This window comes from Hyaena hyaena, unplaced genomic scaffold, assembly GCF_003009895.1.
Source record: "Hyaena hyaena isolate Hyena2069 unplaced genomic scaffold, ASM300989v1 scaffold_209, whole genome shotgun sequence".
NCBI classification, from domain to species: Eukaryota; Metazoa; Chordata; class Mammalia; order Carnivora; family Hyaenidae; genus Hyaena; species Hyaena hyaena.
This window is the reverse complement of record NW_024080844.1, coordinates 291564-310712: the sequence shown is the minus strand read 5'-3', so window position 1 is coordinate 310712 and position 19149 is coordinate 291564. Positions and strand designations below refer to the sequence as shown.

Here is a 19149-nt window from a genome sequence, read left to right as displayed (position 1 = left end):
CCTCTGATGACCTCCCAGGATGGAGATGTCACCCATCTCTGTGGGTGGCACATTTTCAGCAACCTGATAGGTCCTGAGTTCTTCCATTTGCTTATTTGAAGTCCTTCCTCCTATAAACTATCGGATAAAGAATATAATTAATGCATCATCAGACCTAACTGTCTGAACAGGGTCAAGATGTGCACACATTGTCTTCCTTGAAGATAAGTCTCAGCTGTGTAACTGAGCATCTCTTTGGTCAGTGCAACTAAACTATGATATGATTTGATTATTTCTAGAATGCCACTTAGATCTCACATCCTCTATACAACCCATTTAGCACTCGAATCTGCCCTTTAATGATGTCTTCACTATAACATGTGCAGTAATTAATTTAACCTTTCTTTTTTTTAAAGATTTTATTTTTCTTTTTTTTAAAAAGTAGGCTTCATACCCAATGTGGGGATCAAACTCACAACCCTGAGATCAAGAGTCACACGCTCTACCAACTGAGCCAGCCAGCTGACCCAACCCCCAATTTAACCTCTCTGAATCTGTTTTCATCCTGTTTAAAAAATAATGCTTATCGCACAGGAGTAGTATATGACATGAAAATTATTTCCACATGTGCACATCTTACCCCTAAAGCTTCACGAAGGGATCATGCTCTGTACTGTCTGATGTCCACAGTAAGAACTCAGCCTGCTAGGGGTGAGGAAGGAACACTGAGATTTCTCCTCCATCTCAGGGGGAAAAAACTTCCTAGCAATTGGAACCAGCCAGTTAGGAATGTCCCAGGACCCAGTGAGCTCTCTCAAAAGCTAGAAGCATTTAAGTAGACACTACCAGACCACCTTGTGGTGCTGCTGTATGTGGCTAAGTCCTATACTGAGTAGGACGTTTCTTTCACTGATTGCTTTGCAGAGACCTGGGGATTAGTCTTTTGGTTCTGAGAAGGAAGAAGTAATATACTGAGGCTGAGGTCGTGAGGCCTGGATTTCTTTTTTTTTTTTTTTTTTATTCTTTTTTTAGATTTAGTTATTTTGAGGGGAAGAAGGGCAAAGGGCAAGAGTGAGAGAATCCCAAGCTTTCTCCGCGCTGTCAGCACAGAGCTTGACATGGGGCTCAAACTCCGAACCATATCATGACCTGAGCCAAAATCAAAAGTCGGATGCTGAACAGATGGAACCACCCAGGCGCCCGAGACCCAGGTTTCGGTCCAAATTCCTGGCCCTACTTCCTTAGCCCTGAGGAGAGGTGAAACTGAAGTCAAGGTTGCCTGGACAGTCCCAGAGAATGGAGAAGCAAGAGTGCAGTTACATAAACAACTGGTCCCACTAGACTGCTTACCCTCATATACCCAGGAGAAGCGGGGGAGGGAGACACGTTCTTCCTCTGAGCTGAAGCTTTGTTACAGGGCACGGAGACCACCGGGAGGGTGGGCAGATGCTGGAAAACGGGAACACTTCCTGGGGGACCGAGACTGGAAAACTGTTCTGGCCTCTGCTGGTGGCCCTATGGATGTGATCGGTTTCCCTGATAACCAATCCCTTCTCTTGCCTGCGGTCCCCATTTCCTGTCCCCTCTGGCTGCCTGTGCAGAGCAGGACGACTGGAAAGGCCCCAGCAGAGGTGATCCTGGTCTAATCTTCTCTAGGGAGAGAACACCCTGGGCACCTGGCAGGCAGAGACATTTCAGAATTTTCACTTCGGCTATTTTCCTAAGCTAGCATTCTGTGGTAGCCGTGACCGTGGCCTTTGGCAGGTCAGCTCTCAGGCAGATGCCATGTTCGGAGGGCACAAGGGGATAATGCCATTTTATGGACCCACTGAACTTCCAAAACAGCGCATCTAACCTTTCCACCTTTCATTCTTTGGTTGCTTGCAATTTTTATATTTTTATACTTCATTATTCTTCATAATGGAAAAAAAATTAAGAGGAGCAACTAAAATTTTAATATGCATATGCTAATGCTACCCTGTATTCTTGGAGCACTTTTTAATCTCCCCGAGTGCCAGAGGCCTTTCCAGAAAAGATATATCGTTGCAACTGTACCGCAAAGCTTTGCAATTCAATAACACCGGGGACACCGTAGCCCAGTTCTATGAATAGAACGCTGCCTTTCCCAAGGGAGCCACAGGGCCCATGAGAAGTCTCTCCTGGGATTGGCTGAACAGAATATGGGAAGGGGGAGTGAGGACTGACTGGAGCGTGGCCTTTAAACGTGAAAAATATTGAAAAAATATAAAGTGCTTATTAACCAGGCTGGCTTTTAACAGTGGCTAATTTGGGTAATATAGGAAAAAAACCAATTCTGTTGCATCTTTCCAAATTTTACCCTTCCAAATTAGCCAGAGTTCAGGCATTGGCCATAAAATATGTATGAATACTTACAGAGACTCAGTCATACACAGCAAAAAAACAAAAACAAAAACAAACAAAAACCCATCAGCTGGGTTCCAGGTTCTGAACTTGAGAAGCCTTCTTTTATATTCAGAAAGGAAATTTCAGTAGCTCAGGATGAAATAACCAGAAAGGAAAGAGGAGGGAAAGCCAGCCTTGCAAACTACCCTGTGCCGTCCCACACCCACTTAGCAGGCTATCGTAAGCACAAGCCTTTCAAGGATATTCAGTGAAGACCATCTCTACCCCAAACCTCTCCAGTCTCTGTGTTCAAGCGGCGTAGCCTGGTAGAGGCCGTCATACTCCACAGAAACAATAAAATGTCTAGAACATCTCGCTGATTAATGGGCTTTAGCAGAAGAGAGAGCCCCGTGGTTCTCTGAAAAGGCACATTCGCTTCCACACTGCTTGTGCACCTGCCTATGGAAATGGCCACACAACTCCACGCAAAGAAGCTTTTGGTCATGGGTGTGCCCTTCGAAATGGTCTCCCACGTTCCTGTGCTGGAGACACAGCATTATGGAAAGGGAACAGCCTTGTTGCAGAAATACTTTTATTCCTGCCCCTGCTGTAGGGGGAACACCTGGAGGTCAGCAAGCTACAGGCTCTCAGTCAAATCCAGCCCGGGAATGTTCTTGTACGGCTCGTGTGCGGTGAGCAGTTTTTACACTTGCAAATGCCTGGAAAATAATGTTTTTAATGTTTTTATTAACTTCTGAGAGAGAGAGAGAGAGACGGCGTGAGCAGGGGAGGGTCAGAGATAGAGGGAGACAGACTCTGAAGCAGGCTCCAAGCTCTGAGCTGGCTGTCAGCACAGAGCACGACACGGGGCTCGAACCCACAAACCATGAGACCATGACCTGGGCCAAAGTTGGACACTTAACTGACTAAGCCACCCAGGCGCCCCGAAAATAATGTTTTAAAAATATTGGGACACATGACAATGAAATGAAATTCAAATTTCAGTGTCCATTCATGAAGTATCATTGGAACCCAGCCACATTCATTCTTTTACATTTTGTGAAATGTCTAGGGCAGCTTGTATAGGCTACAGTGACGGAGTTCAGTAGTTGTGACAGAGACAATATGGCTCAAAAAGCCTAGAATAGTCACTATCTGGCCCTTCACAGAAAGTTTGCTTCCCCTTAGCCTGGAAGATACTACTTCAAATTAGGCACTCAAGTTTTTGTTGAATGAATAGAGCCACCATACCCAAGTGGCTATATGATCATCTCTTCTGAGCAACAGCCCGTATCCATCACAGACTGTTGGAGTGAATGGAGTTACTAGGCTGCTCTCGCACTGATGCCCATGCAGAAAAGTTTCTAAGATAAAACAATCTTTTGGGTCTATAAAACTAACGGTGAATCTTTAGAGTATTGCTTATATTTGTCTTGGTTCTTTTTCCTGAAATTGCTGAAGACTCTTTTTTTATGTGGTTCTTCCAAAAGGCTCCTAAATCGCTGATCACAGATGAGCACTCACCATAGGATGAAAGCAGTGCACACAGGCAAAGCCCTAAAATCATCTTCAGGGACAAGGCAAACGTTTTGCACAATAATTGGCTCAAGTGAGGGTGCCTGGCTGGCTCAGTCGGTAGGGCATGTGACTCTTGATCTTGGGGGTGGGAATTCGAGCTCTGCATGGGGTGTCAATATTACTTAAAAATAAATAATATCTAAACAAAAATTGGCTAAGCTGGACTGTTCCCATTTTGGGGAACTTGAACTTAGAATTCATGAGAATCCCCACCCAGGTCCAACGCAAGATCTCTTCCAGAAGCTGGGTACTATAGGGAATTTGCTTCTCAAACTGATCAAGGACCAATGACTCCCAGAGAACCGAGAACAAATTGAAACCAGATACAAATGGAAAGATTTCTTGATTCTCACACTGAGGAGCTGTAAAGGTCTCAGGTGAAAGAAATGAATAATGGCAGGCAGTCTGATATCTGAGTGACTAAGGAATGTGTAATAAAATCCATTAACTGAGATGAGAGCATGATGCTTAGTAAGTAGAATTTATTATTATATTTTTTAATGTAAGTTCTATGCCCAACGTGGGGCTTGAACTCACCATCCCAAGAGTCGCATGCTCTTCTGACTGAGCCAGCCAGGCACCCCTCAGCAAGTAGAATTTAAAGTTAAATACCAGGTACATAGAGGTTTCCTGTCCTTGCAAAGTTATACAATTTCTTAGTCAAAGTTGAGACTGTAACTCAAACCTCCTCTAAACTCCACATTCGCCTCTTTTTTAAGTGACAGCAGAACAGATCATGCATCACCCTCGGTGTACTTCAGCGTTAGCTGGCACTCCTGTCTTGTACTTTGTACTTTGAATCTATCCTCATGTCTTTTATTTTTGGTAAACTTTTTATTTTAGAACAGTTATTTTTTTTTAGAGTTACAGAAAAACTGCAAAGAAAATAAGAATTCTCATATATCCTACACCGATTTCCCGATTATTAACATCACGTTAGTGTGGGCCATTTGTTACAATAATAAATCAATTCTCACATATTAATACCAGTGAAAGCTCATATTTTTATTTCTGTAGTTTTTATGTAATCCCCTTTCCTGCTTCACGATCCCATTCAGTCTGTCACATCACATGTCGTCATGTCGCCTCACCTCCTCATGGCTGTGACAGCTTCTCACTTACCTTGTTTTGAGGGGTACCGCTTATTGAGTAGGATGTCCTTCAACAGATTTACCTAGCATTTTTCTCATTTTGGCTGGGGTTATGAATTTTGGGGAGGAAAACCAGAGTTAAAGTGCCATTTTCATTACAACATATCAAGAGTACCATCAACATGATAGAACTTTAAAAAAAAAATTTTTTTTTTTTTTGAAAGAGAGCATGCGCACTAATGGAGAAGGGGCAGAGAGAGAAAGAGACACAATCCCAAGCAAGCTCCATGCTCTCAGCACAGAGCCTGATTCAGGGTTTGAACTCATGAACTGTGAGATCATGACCTGAGCCAAAATCAAGAGTCTGACGCTTAACCGACTGAGCCATGTAGGCGCTCCAATATTATACAACTTTTGATGCTGGCACTGATCACCTGGCTAAGGTAGTGATTATCCAGTTTCTACATTGTCAAATTACTTTTTTCCCTTCTTTCCGTATTGTACTCTTAACCACAGAGAACAAACAGATGGTTACCAGAGGGGAAGGGGGATGGGTGAAATAGGTGAAGGGGATTAAAGAGTGCACCTGTCACGATGAGCACTGAGTGATGTATAGAACTACTGAACCACTATACTGTACATCTGAGTAAAATATTACACTATATGCTAACTGGAATTCACATAAAAACTTAAAAAAAAAAACACCAACTTACTCAGGGTGCCTGGGTGACTCAGTTGGGCAGGGTGGACTTGGTCTGTTAAGCGTCTGACTTGATTTTGGCTCAGATCATGATCTCAGGATCCCGAGATCAAGCTCCATGTGGGGCTCTGCACTACTAGTGTGGAGGCTGCTTGGGCTTCTCTCTCTCTTTGCCCCTCCACCACTTTCTCTCAAAATAAGTAAACATTAAAAAAAAAAAACCAAAAAACCTGTTTGTTTTCTCTGAAAGCAAGTCACGGTACACAGCTTATACTTAAGGAGTAAGTAATTATATCCCATTCCCTTAAGGTGGAATGCAATTTGGGATTCTGTGAGAGAAATTTCTCACTTCTCTCCATTTGTTTATTCGAGAATTTATTTATAGCAGTAAATTCTCATACATATTCATCTGTTGGGTTATAATCTATAATCCTAGTTTATTTTATTGCTCAAATTGTCTCAGCTTTGGTCACTAACTGGACCAGTTTCCTTGTTTCCCTTGGTCTATGAATGTTCCTTTGCCTCCTATAGCTGAACTCTTACTTGCTCTTCAGAATTCAGCTGTTTACTTCCTTCAGGAAAAAAAAAATCCCTGATAACCACCCTTCCTTCCAGCCCTTAATCTCCCACCTAGGTACACTTAAGGGACTTCTGCCCTGTCTACTGACTGTCTCTCCCACTGGACGATCTGCTTTTGGAGGGTAGGGAGATTTTATTTTATATGCCTTGTATGTAGTACACAGTGCCTCACACAAAGCAGGATCTCAACAAACACTTCTAGAACAATCACTATGGTTTTCTCTTTACCCCAAAGATATGAGTGTCTCACAGAAACCAGAAGCCACAGAGGGGTTGGAAAGGAACTGCTCTGGGGGGAACTATGAGGTGTTACTGCTGTGTTTAATGTGTGTAGAACTAGGTACCTTCTAGTTCGGAGATTACAGAAATGGTGTTCCCAAAACAGCACACAGATATTTTAGCCATGAGGTTCCCAAGAGCCACACCTGTGGTTAACTGCGTAACCACCGAAGAAATCTATTTGCTGAGTTGTATTCTTTGTTGCCACAAATTATGATGAGAAAATGACTTTAAAAATTAACCAAGAATCTTCGGAGATACAGGAATTAAGACTGGTGAACTCCATCAAGCTGAAATAAGTTTTTAGGTTGGATCACGCTACCACCCTAGCGGAAGCCACCAGTAACTCTGGGACTGATCAGATCACCTTCCTAACTGCACTCTAGCTCCCATCTGTCCATTCACCATAAAGGAAATCATGTTATTCCTCTTAACCACTCCTCCCCCTGTTCCCACATTAACTGCTTCTACAACAAAATTCAAATTCCTAACCATGCCCTCAAAGGCTATACATACCTTCTGGATACTTCTACAGTTCTGCAAACTCATCCCGAGGCTCAACTCTTCCTTGCTTAATCTTGCTGAAGTTGTGGCTCAGTACCAGAATGTTTTTGATGTCTAGTGGCTCCGCTGTTGACAAGAATTTTACAAAGTTCTTCAATCTTTAATGTTTCTTATGTATGAGCTATGTCCCTGAAAATAAAATTAACTAGGCCCGACAAACCCCTACAAATCCACTGAAACACAGATTGAAACATGAAGACCCATAATATTCTTAAGTTAGAAGTTCTTTTGGTGTTAAAATGGACATTACCGTGAAGCTTTTATTGTGTCATTTTTCCAAGAACTAGTGATATAGTTTGATGCTGACATCCTTCAAAGACTAACTCAAATTTAAAAATGGGTTCTCACTGACAAAAAAAAGTTTAAACACAAATTTAAATAAAGCACTGCCTTTTAAAAATAATGATTTATTTAAAAATTTAGTCCCTTGAGAACTATAATAAAGGTAACTTATTGCATCCTTCCAAACACATGGAAATTAACATGACCTTACAATGTTGACAGCTTGAAATAAAACGTAACAAAAGTCAGACCAAATTAAAAACCATAATCTTTTATTTAAATGCATTCAAAGGGGCATTAATTCTTTGTTTCCCATTCTGATGATTTTCTGGACATATATTTAAGTGAAGAATCTATCTCTGAATATTCTTTCTACATCTTGGCAAAAGGTCATTCATTAATCTTAGAAATGAAGGCTGCCTAACATTGTTCTGGTTGACAGGTGTGAACTTTTGAATGATAGTGACCTTTCCTCTCCAAATGGAGTCCAAAAGTTTATCGGGTGCTTAACTCCCCCAAATTAGTAGGATATAATTGTCTTGAAGTTCTGAAAACTGAAAAATTTCACCTAAGTTTGAGGTGAGCTCATTTGGTGGTAGAAACTGTCCTGAATTGATATAAGACTATTTTTAGTGTCAATTACTCTCATATAATGTTAACATTCATACATTTTGCTACAGAAATATTAATGTGTTCAGTAACAGAGTCTATTGCTTCAGACTTTGTTGGATGGTGTCATGTAATATATAGTATATGTAGTCTATGACTTTTCTAAAATTCAAAATATTCTAACTTCCACAATGCATTTGACCAGAAGGATTCAAATAATGACATGTGGACCCAATAATTTTGAGTAGAGGGATACAGCGAGATATTCTGATTACCCTTATCATTCATATATTTATTCATATGAAACTTCTCCAAGTGTCTATTTTTATAAACTATGTGTGGGGTATGAATTCTGTTTATATCTTTTTCTAAAAATTGTTCACACTTTCAAAGTAGCTCAAACAGAAAACTTCACATTACTTTTGCTTGACCTGCTATTCAAACTACTAATTTCTTCCTTTTTACAAATTGCAAACAGCATGAAATTGACTAGATGGTCTCAGATGATATTCTATGGCTTGGAAATTTGGGTAACAGGCCTTCAAATTCTCTCCCTGCTCGGTCTGTGGCTGCTTTCCTGCTACAATGGCAGAGACCACACGATCTGCAAAGCCTAACATATTTCCTATCTGGCCCCCTTTACAGAAAGTTTATTGAACCCTGCTCAAAGTCACTGCTCAGCCGAGGATGGTATAACACCTATGACTATCTGATAGCTATGATTTTACAAAATTAAGTTGGTTTGTCTGCATTTAGGGCTTACAATATATATAGGTAACATTTCAAAGGCAAAGACAGAAGTAGGTGCCAGAGACTGATACTCCCTTTTTTTTTTTTTTTTTTTTTTAAAGTAATTAACTTACTTAAATAATCTCTGCACCCAATGTGGGACACAAACTCATGACCCCGAGATCAAGAGTCTCATGCTCTACTGACTGAGCCAGCCAGGTGCCCCAATCCCTTTGTATCTGAATGTGGTCTCAATCGGTCAAAATTTTAGATTCTTGGCCAGATCTAGAGAGACTGAAGTATGGTAATTGCTGGTGATATAAATCTGATCAGAGAATGAAGAAAGGAATTCATAAGGTAAAGTTATTCATCTTCCCACCTACTATACACATTAAATTCACAGGAAAGAATCCACATACTTTCCATTTATGTTGATACGCAGAATTCCAAACAGGTTGAGAAACATGGACCTTATAAATTATTCACTGGTACACTATTCTATAGTTCATGCGTGGTACTTCTTGAAAAGATTATTTATCTTCCCATCTTTGAAAAAGACTTCCCCAGCTCAACTGTGGCTCAATAAACTTTATTATTTTTTGTTATTTATTTTTATTCAAAAGAATTTGTTTCCCTATCACAAAAATTAGATAACCACACCACCAACAGCAGCAAAGTCCATAGAGTTACATTGATGGTGGAGAGCTCACTGGGTATTCCCAATGTCCCAAATGGCATGAAGGAGAAAAAAAATAGGAAAAGAAAAAATATTCAAAACAAATCCAAAACCCATGATAACGTGGGGGAAAGACGTCACAGGACAGTTTCTGTCTTCTCTCATTGTCAGCTGCAGATGTAGTTCAGCAGGATCAAATACAAATTAACTTGAGTAAACCCTTCATACCAGCTCCAGCACCTAATTGGGAGGAAAAAGGATCAGCTTAATAAAATAATTTTAAAATATGGAAACGGTATAATGAATCTTTACTGGATTGTAAATGGAGAGCCAAGTCAAGAAAACTTTTCCCAACTGCTAAAATGCTAAAGAATTTGAAGGGATTAGACACTGATCCTTTGTTCCTTTCAATCCAACAGTTGCAAGAACTCTTTCACATTGGCTATCTCCACAGTTAACCAAGGATCCTTCAAGGTAAACGCCATAAAACATACAGACAAATGAACAGACTGATGCACAGCATGTATATCATGTTTTTGAAACTGATGCTGGTATCTCAATATTCTTAAGAAAATTTTAAGAATTGCTGCTAGGATTGTCATCTATTCTCTCTTCTACTGACGTACAGTTTCCAGTGATCAAGGTATATGGAACCTAAAATCTTGCCTTTTCCCATTGCTTCATTCATTTTCTAGTCAATCATTTGATGTCAAAATACTGTGTGATTATTTTGTCATCCAAGAAAGCTGTGATACTGCTAATGCTGAAAATAATCAGCAGCAGCGATGGTCAGTTTTTGAAACAGTGGAAGAAATGTCTAAGAAGGGACTATTATAAGCCACTGTCAAAAGGATTATGTTAGATGGAGACTGCAGTTCTAGGTGGGAAAGAATAAAAGGAGTAACTCTCCCTTCCGGCTGTACTGTCTTAACTTACTCCTGTGCTTCCATGATGCTTTTTGTCTTTCTATTTGGCAAGCAGGCTATTTAACAAAAGAGGCTAATGTTCTTGAACAAAATCTGAGATTTGTCACCGAGATTCTCTAAGTACACGCATGGCTTCGAGCTATCTGCAAATACGTTAGCAATCGCAATTGCCTTAAAGGCCAAACTGGTTGAAGACTAAGGCGCAGCTTTTTCAATCCATGCCTTGCCATGAGAATAAGATAAGGAGAAACTGAGAGACTGCAGAAAGCCACTTAAAACAGAGATTCCAAGACCTTCTACCATCTTGCTTGAGATTCCTGAACATAATACTGATCAGTTCAAAGCCTGGCTTCCATTTAAGTTGTCCATGGCTCTCTGGTGAGGCTTTCCAAATAGAGAAACTAGCTGTAGAAGGAGTGCACCACACAAATTAGTCTGTGCAGCTGACAGTGCTGAGTGTGCTTAGTTCACCTCCACAGGACAATGTGTGAGGCTTGGATCGGCTCCCTTGGTGGCCAGGTCACTCTCCATTCAGGAGGAGAGGGAGGAAGCCACGGCAAAATGAATGTTAAGTGGCAGAAGAAAGAGATACAGATTATTTTTAAAGATCACTTCCTGAGATTTCTAGATCAGCAGAGGGTATGTGGAAACAACTGGCACCATAGAATTAGCGCTAATCAAACCCATGTACTAAAACCTTCTTCCAAAAGGGTGTTTGGTTTAACAAGTTTACCGTCTAGCTCAGGATTTACATCTAGTGTGTCATGCCCACGTGCTAAATATCAAATAGTATAATCAGAGAACATTACTTCCTTGAGCTCCTAACTACAAAGGAAAGTACATGGAAAGCTATGTATACTTTTGTGATGAGACTGTGCCAAGAGACGTTTAAATTTCCAAATTACACTAGTGGAATGATTACACGATCACTTTTCAGCGGAACACTGAAATACCTTTTCTTCCCTTGGTGACTGAGGAAAACCCTACTTGTCAGGGAAGAAAAAACTAAAATGTGACCAGATATCTTTAAATCTGGTGAAAATCTCAGCGTCCTCTGCTGTATCTTGGACTTGTGGTTATAAAGTAACAGTGCCTGGCCCACAGTAAATACTTAATAGTCCTCATCTGTTTTTCACTGTGACCAGCTATCAATCCATTCAGCATTCATATAACCTCTAACAAGTCTTTTCCATAGTTGCACGCTACCTATTCCTTTCCCTGTCAACCAAAGCCATTTCCACACGGACAGAGACCCATGACTTGAAATGATCTCTAAGGCTTAGTGTAACTCTGTATTTCTGTGTTACAGTTGTAGTCGGTTATAGTCTAAAAATGGATCTGAAGTTTGAAATGAAGATGTATAAGGTAGCTTACCTTAATTGTACCCTGACTGTTAGCAGCAATCAGCACATTGGACTCCTAGAAAAGAATAAGAACTTTTAGAGTACAGAGAAGGATTTCCTGGAGGGCAGTCCAAGAGAGTAATTTCCTCTTCATCTTTCTGTCTTCACTTCCTGCTAAGACATCAATAGAATCTGAAGTGGATAACCAATGTTAACATGTTTTAACTACGAATTTTAAACACAAAATCGCCTCTTTTGAGGATTAAGTTTGAAGAAGAAAAATAAAATTGGAAGCAGTGTAGGTAACTTTCAAATGTAAAGAAAACAAAGAGAAAAAGAGATTGCCACTGGAAGGGAGCCCAAGAGAAACAAAGACTGAAATAAAATAAAAAATGATAATAATTTGAGAAAAACAAAGTGCATAATCCTTTCCATGGAAAATCCTCTCCAGACAGAACACCAGTAATTGATGTAAATGCTGGTCAACATCTCTGGCATAAATTTCTATGGATACTGATTTCATATCAGGAAAACAGCAAAAAAAAAAGGTGAATATTCATCTGTCAGAAGAAAGGCCATCTTTCCTTTTAATTATTCATTCAGTAGATGCATTTTAAATTTTTTTTTAAAGTTTATTTTTATTTCTATTGAGAGAGAGAGAGAGAGCATGTGAGCAAGTGGGGGAGGGGAAGAGAGAGAACTAGAATCCCAAGTAGGCTCTGAACTATCAGCACAGAGCCTGATGTGGGGCTTGAACTCATGAACCATGAGATCATGACCTGAGCCAAAACCAAGAGTCAGATGCTTAACCGACTGAGCTACCCAGGTACCCCAGTACATGTATTTCTAATAATTGTGGTGATTAATTTAATAGAATTTATGTGGTAATACATTTTTTTATATTGTAAGTCTTAGAAAAAAACATTTCTCTTAAGAGAAGGAAGAGCAGGAAAAGGAATGAACAAGACTGAGTTTACTATAGAGAATCTCATTAAGAGTTGGGACATGCCTCCTACTGGAAACAGAGAGTTTAGTAGGGTTCTAGAACTTGGAAGTGTATAGAAGTCTTTTTGCTTTTCAGAGTATGCTGCTAAAAGGAGACAAACAGACTCAAAACCGACATAGAGGCCACACAGCTGATGGAAAGACCAAGTCCAAATAATACCTATGAGAAGCAGGTAAAAGTGGCCAAACCTCAATGAAAGACAGGCTCTGCCTATATCAGGCCTACAAGCTTCATGACACAGTGATAAAGAGAAGAAAGAAATTGATTTGTATGCTGGGAAACTTACTTTAGCCAATAGGAGTTAAACTTTAGTTTCTTTGATAGAAGAAATCTGTGCTGTATAAACTTGTACATTTTTATATATTAATTTCCAGGTCAAGTTACTTTTGAAAAATGCTTGTCTTGGTGCTACTGGTGTAAGAGTAAATACTTTCTTTCACTATGCCCAAAATTTTGCGGATAAGAATATTCCTTGGATGTAACACCAACAATGGTCATTCTCTGGGGGTGAGCATGGGAAATTCTGATGATGGGGTTCAGGTCAACCCCCAAATATGGCACCTTGCCATATTTGAATATTTTAAGCTGAAAGAGTTTAAGAAAACAGCAGAAGCAGGGAAGTCACTCTGCTCTCTCACTCACTTCACCCTTCTTTCCTGAAACAGCTCATAAAACCCTCATGTGAGAGGCCTTCCCTATACCCAGAGTAAACAAGTGTCCCTATCTCCAAAGACAAAGGGATACCTAAAGGGAATCTGAGCAAACAGGACTTGGCACATTACCCCCAATTTTCAACAATTACCTCATACTGCTTAACCTATCCACATTTCTACACCACTACCCACTCTGTATGACACCTAGCATAAAATACCCAGGTCTGTCTCTGTGGGTCTTCATTTCCTTATAAAGGCTCCCATGCCATGTAAAACATCTATTAGATAAATGTGTATGGTTTTCTCCTGTTAATCGGTCTTGCCTAGTTTTTAGACCTAGCCGGGGACCCTACCTAAGTGGGTTAAAGAAAACTTTTTCCTCTCCTACACTGGTATTTTCTTAGCTGAGGTTTTCCCCTTAAATCAGCACATGTATTTTTAAAAATAGTAACACAAGTAAAAATAGTAACACAAGTAATAGAGTATTCAGTATTAAATTAGTTTCAGTATTTATTTTGGGGAATTATGGGTTACTTCTGGGACTAAATGAGCATAGAATTAATACTTCCATATGGGGGTAGGGTGATAGGGCAGGAAGACAAATTTGGGATTTATTTACTCTTCTAGTGACCTGTATTGAGTTTGGGGTCTCCTTAAGCAATATAAGAGCTCCCTCTGTGCTGGTCACATGGCAGAATTTCTCTGCATGCCTCACAAGACAGAAGCAGCACTGTGTAGGATCATACGGATTCCTTTCTAGCAAGAATTTTAAACAAGTTATGTGATATCACAACTGCCACCAGCGGTCCCAGAAATGATTCTTCTGTGAACACCTTCCAGAAATGAAGCTACAAATAGCACTGACCAATCTAATCTCCGCTTGAGGAAAAAACTCCAGTGTCTAAGAAAGCAACTGCCACCAATTCATTTGATGCTGCAGTCACCAAGAACTGCTCCCTCTGCCCTGGGAACACACAATGTCAGGATGATAAGAAATTTATAGCCCAGAGCTTGCTCTCTTTCTGCCATTTTGGTTCCAGTCACCTTTGATTTTTTTTTTTTTTTTTTAAATAGGCTACACATCCAGCATGGAGCCCAACACTGGGCATGAAGTCACAATCCTGAGATTAAGACCTGAGCTGAGATCGAGTCAGACACACAACCAACTGAGCCACTCAGGTGCCCCTAGTCACCTTTAATACAAAGGAAGAAGGCAGAGAAACCTGGTGGAGATAAGGACTCACACTGGGGGAAGGGTGGGGGTGTGTGTGAGTGGGGGGAGATGTACTTCTACCAGTTAGAGACATTATAAATTATATAATTCAAACTTCTAATTCTTGGTGGAAGGAAATCTTGGAAAAGCATGGTATATTATGATACAGTTTGAAAAATTTGGCTTAACAAAAATAAGAGAATATAATCTAGTTAAGATCACCGCATAAGAGGAGTCTGAAGTCTATACAATTACTATGCTAAACCCAAGAAGGAAGTTATCTGTTAACTATCCAAAATGAATAAACAAAGCTGTCTGTAACCTCAGGACTATCATGGGATTAATAGATGTTGCCATATTAAACAGTACCAGAGGGTTAGCTCTAACATCTCTGCCTGTGGAAATAGATACACATCTCATTTACAAATAAGCCTACAGAGTTGCCCAGTTGTAACAGGCTTTTAGGACTAACATATAGGTGAAAGGGTTTCCTAAGAATTCTTAGAAGCACTCAAAACTATCAAATTAGCAAACAATGAAAGAAATAATAGTTTTACATCTCAGTATGCCCCCTCTCCGAAGACCATGAACTTTGAAAGGGATTTAGGATTAAACTGTCTTTCAGCCAGCCTGATACTGGCTTAAGATAAAGTAACTTCTGCATGCAACAGAAAAAGAAAACCAGGTATTTTACTTCAGCACAGAGATATGGAAATTATAAGTACAAGATTATTACTGTAGTTTTGAGTAATTCTTGTGTGTATATTGAGTAACCAGTAATTCTTAGCTGCAGCTAAAATCTGCTAGAGCCCTAATGTATGTAAATTCGGGCTCGACTGATTGCTTTTACTTGCTAAATAAAATTAAAATACCAGCCAATGGGGCACCTGGATGGCTCAGTAAGGATCCTAGGGTCATGGGATCAAGCCCTGTGTCAGGGCTGCATGCTGAGCATGCTGAGCCTTGTTGAGATTCTCTTTCTTATTCCCTCTGCTCCTGCCCCTCTCCCCACCTTGCGCTTTTTCTCCACAATAAAAATTTAAAAAATAGTAACTGGGATTTTATTTTAAAATAAAATGCCAGCCATGTTGAGCACTGAAGAGGCAAAAAGCATGATCTATAACTGGGGGGGGAGAATCAATGAATAGAAACAGATCCAGAGTTGATAGACAATGGAAGCCGCAGAAGGTTTATAAAGCAGATATAACCATACTCAAGTATTTAACAGAAACAGTGAACTTAAGAGAAATGGAAGACACAATTATAAAAACCAAGTGGAATTCTCCACCTGCAAACTATAGTTTCTCAAATTAAAACTTCACTGGATCTAAACTATTTGTAAAAAAAAAAAAAAAAAAAATGTGGAAACTAATTTGACAATAAACTATTTGTAAAAAAAAAAAAAAAACTTCACTGGATGGACACAACAATGGATGAAACAGTGGAGACTAAACCACCAATAAATTTGACATGGCGAAAAAGAAAATTGAAATTGAAAAAGAAGGGAAAAAGACTGGGAAGATTTAAAAAAAACAGCATTTATGTAACCAACAGGACAATATGCAATCTAATAAATGTGTAATTGGAATTCTGAATGGAGTAGGGACAGAAAATTTATATGAAGACAGAAGGCTAAAAAATTTCCAAATCTGAAAATCTTATATAAAATGCCCACAAATACCACTGCATCAAGGCAAATCATAAACTGCTAAAAATGTGTTAAGAAAGAGAAAATCTTGAAAACTGTCAGAGGAAAAAAAGACATTACATACAGAGGAACAAGACCACCACCAATTTGTCATTAGAAGCATTGCAAGCCAATCAGACAGCATCTTTAAGGCAATGAAAGAAGAAAACTGTCAACCTAGAAATATTATGCAGAAGTAAAAGATTATTTTCAAAAAACTAAAGCTGAGATAGCAGCAGATCAGCACTCCAAGAAGTGGTTAAAGTTCTTATACCACATGAAAATTCAGATCTAAACAGAAAGATGAAGAGTGCTGTAAATGATCAATATATGGGTAATGATAAAAGATATTTGTTCTCTTGTTTTTTAAGCTTCTAAACAGATAACTACCTGTTTAAGGCAAAAATAATAACAATTCATTATGGTTATTATACAGAGAAGTAACAGGTGTGACAGCAAAAGTACACAGGATGAAACAAGAGAGCAGAAGTATACCGTTCATAATGCCTAAAATGGTATCTGCAGACAGACTGTGGCAAGTTAAATATTAATATTATAAATCTTAGAGAAACCACTAGAAAAGTAAAGAAATAGTATAGCTAATAAACTAGTAAAAGGGCCAAAATAAATTACAAAAAGGAATGGAAATGAGGAACATGGGGACACAGAACACATAGAATAAATAGAAAACAAATAGCAAGATGGTAGGCAAATATTCAATCATACTGATAAATGTAAATGGTCTAAATACTGTACTGAAATGAAAAGGCAGAGACTGTTAAGACTTGATGAAAGAACCAGACCAGTTCTATGCTGTCCATAAAACACACATTAAAAAAAAAAAAAAAAGATACAGAGCTTCCTGCGTGGCTTAGTCGATTAAGCATCTGACTTCGGCTCGGGTCATGATTTCATGGTTCATGGGCTCAAACCCGCGCTGGAGCCTGGAGCCTGATTCGGATTCTGTGTCTCCCTTTCTCTCAAAAATAAAAAAACATTAAAAAAAAATTTTAAAGATACAAAGTAAAAGGGGATAAAAATATCCCATGCAAACACTAATACAGGAATGCGAATGGCTCTACTAATATCATAAAAAGTAGATGTCAGGACAAAGAGTATGACCAGGGATAAAAGGGGACATTTTATAGTTAAATAAGGGTCAATTAATTTAAAAAAGCCTAAATGCATATATATCTAAAATTGAGCTTCAAAATACACAAAGCAAAACTGATAGAACTGAATGGAACAGGTAAGTCCACCCTAGTGTTTGGAGACTTCAACACTCTTTTGTCAATAATTCAAAGAATAAGCAGACAGAAGATCAAAGATATAAAAGATTTGAATAATACTACCAAAACAAATTGAACAAATTAATATTTATATAAATCTAACTTAGATGGCAAAAAATACACATTCTTTTCTTTTTTTTAATGTTTATTTATTTTGAGAGAGAGAAAGAGATACAGAGAGCAAGTGGGGAAGAGAAAGAGAGAATCCCAAGCAGAGAGAGAAAGAGAAAGAGAAAGAGAAAGAGAAAGAGAAAGAGAAAGAGAAAGAGAAAGAGAAAGAGAAAGAGAAAGAGAAAGAGAGAGAGAAAGAGAAAGAGAAAGAGAGAGAGAGAGCGAGAGAGCGAGAGAGAGAGCGAGAGCGAGAGAGAGAATCCCAAGCAGGCTCCACACTGTCAGCACAGAGCCTGACACAGGGCGCAAGCCCACAAACCATGAGACCACATTTGAGCTGAAATCAAGAGTCAGATGCTTAACCAACTGAGCCACCAAGACGCTCCTATATGCTCTTTTCAAGTGCATGTGACCTACTCACCAAGACAGACAATATGCCAGACCATTCATTAAACAAAGCTCAATAAACTTAAAAGACCAAAATTATGCAACTATGTTCTCTGACCAAACAGAACCAAAGTATAAAATAAAAAGAAGATACCTAACAAAAAAAAATCTCTAAATATTTGTTAATTTAAAAACTTAAATAACCCAGGGCTCAAATAAGAACTCATAAGGAAATGAGAAATTATATTGACACTGAAAACATATCAAAATTTGTATAATGTAGCACCAACAGCACTTAGAAAATTATACCACTAAATGCTTTTAAGAATAAAGCAGAAAGGTTTATGATAATAATGATATAGTAACATGCAGCTTAAGACAAAAGCAAATTAGACAAACATAAACATGATGATAATAAAAAGCAGAATTTATGAGATAAAACTAGTTAAAATTATTATAAACAAAAACTAGTGAATGAAATAAAATTGATAAATCTCTACAAAAAAAGATAAGAATATGTAAGTTAAGAATATCTGAAATGAATGAGGGGATATCACTAGCATCCTACAGTTATTAAAAGGATAGAGAATAAACACAAAAAACTTTATGCCAAGAAAACTCCCAGGTACTATAATGTATAAATTCTATGAAATATGCAAATTCCCAAATATGATAGAAGACAGAAGAAAAAGGAACACTTACAAACTAAGTCAAAGTCAGAGAAAAAAAATCATTCCATTCATAGATAGATATAAAAACCTTTAACAAAATACCAGTCAACAGGGACACCCAGTTGGTTGAATGCCCCACTTTTGATTTCGGCTCATGTCATGATCTCACAGTTCGTGGGATAGAGCCATGTGTCAGGCTCTGTGCTGACAGTGTGGAGCCTGCTTGGGATTCTTTCTCTCCCCCTCTCTCTGCCCCTTCCCAGCTCACTCTCACATGCTCTCTCAAAATAAACATTCTTAAAAAAAAAAAAAAAAGGCATTACATAAAAAAATATACAAGTTAACAGAATTTTGTCATATACAAAAAGAATAATATTTATTCTTATTTTTATTCATGTCCAAGTGGGATTTATTCAGATATTCTGGTTGGCTT

The 19149-nt window shown here is 38.8% G+C and overlaps 1 protein-coding gene across 2 annotated transcripts in view; it reads right to left on the bottom strand.

Moving 5' to 3' along the window:
* Positions 1-7671: 7671 nt before the first annotated feature.
* Positions 7672-19149, bottom strand: part of COP1 (COP1 E3 ubiquitin ligase) — a 226234-nt gene continuing 214756 nt past the window's right edge. For both annotated transcript variants that reach the window (XM_039242351.1, XM_039242352.1), the window contains exons 19-20: positions 11731-11775; positions 7672-9670 (exon numbers count right to left, since the gene is read on the bottom strand). In XM_039242351.1, the coding sequence (XP_039098282.1) occupies positions 9653-9670; positions 11731-11775 (63 nt within the window). In that variant the 3' untranslated portion in view covers positions 7672-9652. The remainder of the gene's footprint in view (positions 9671-11730; positions 11776-19149) is intronic.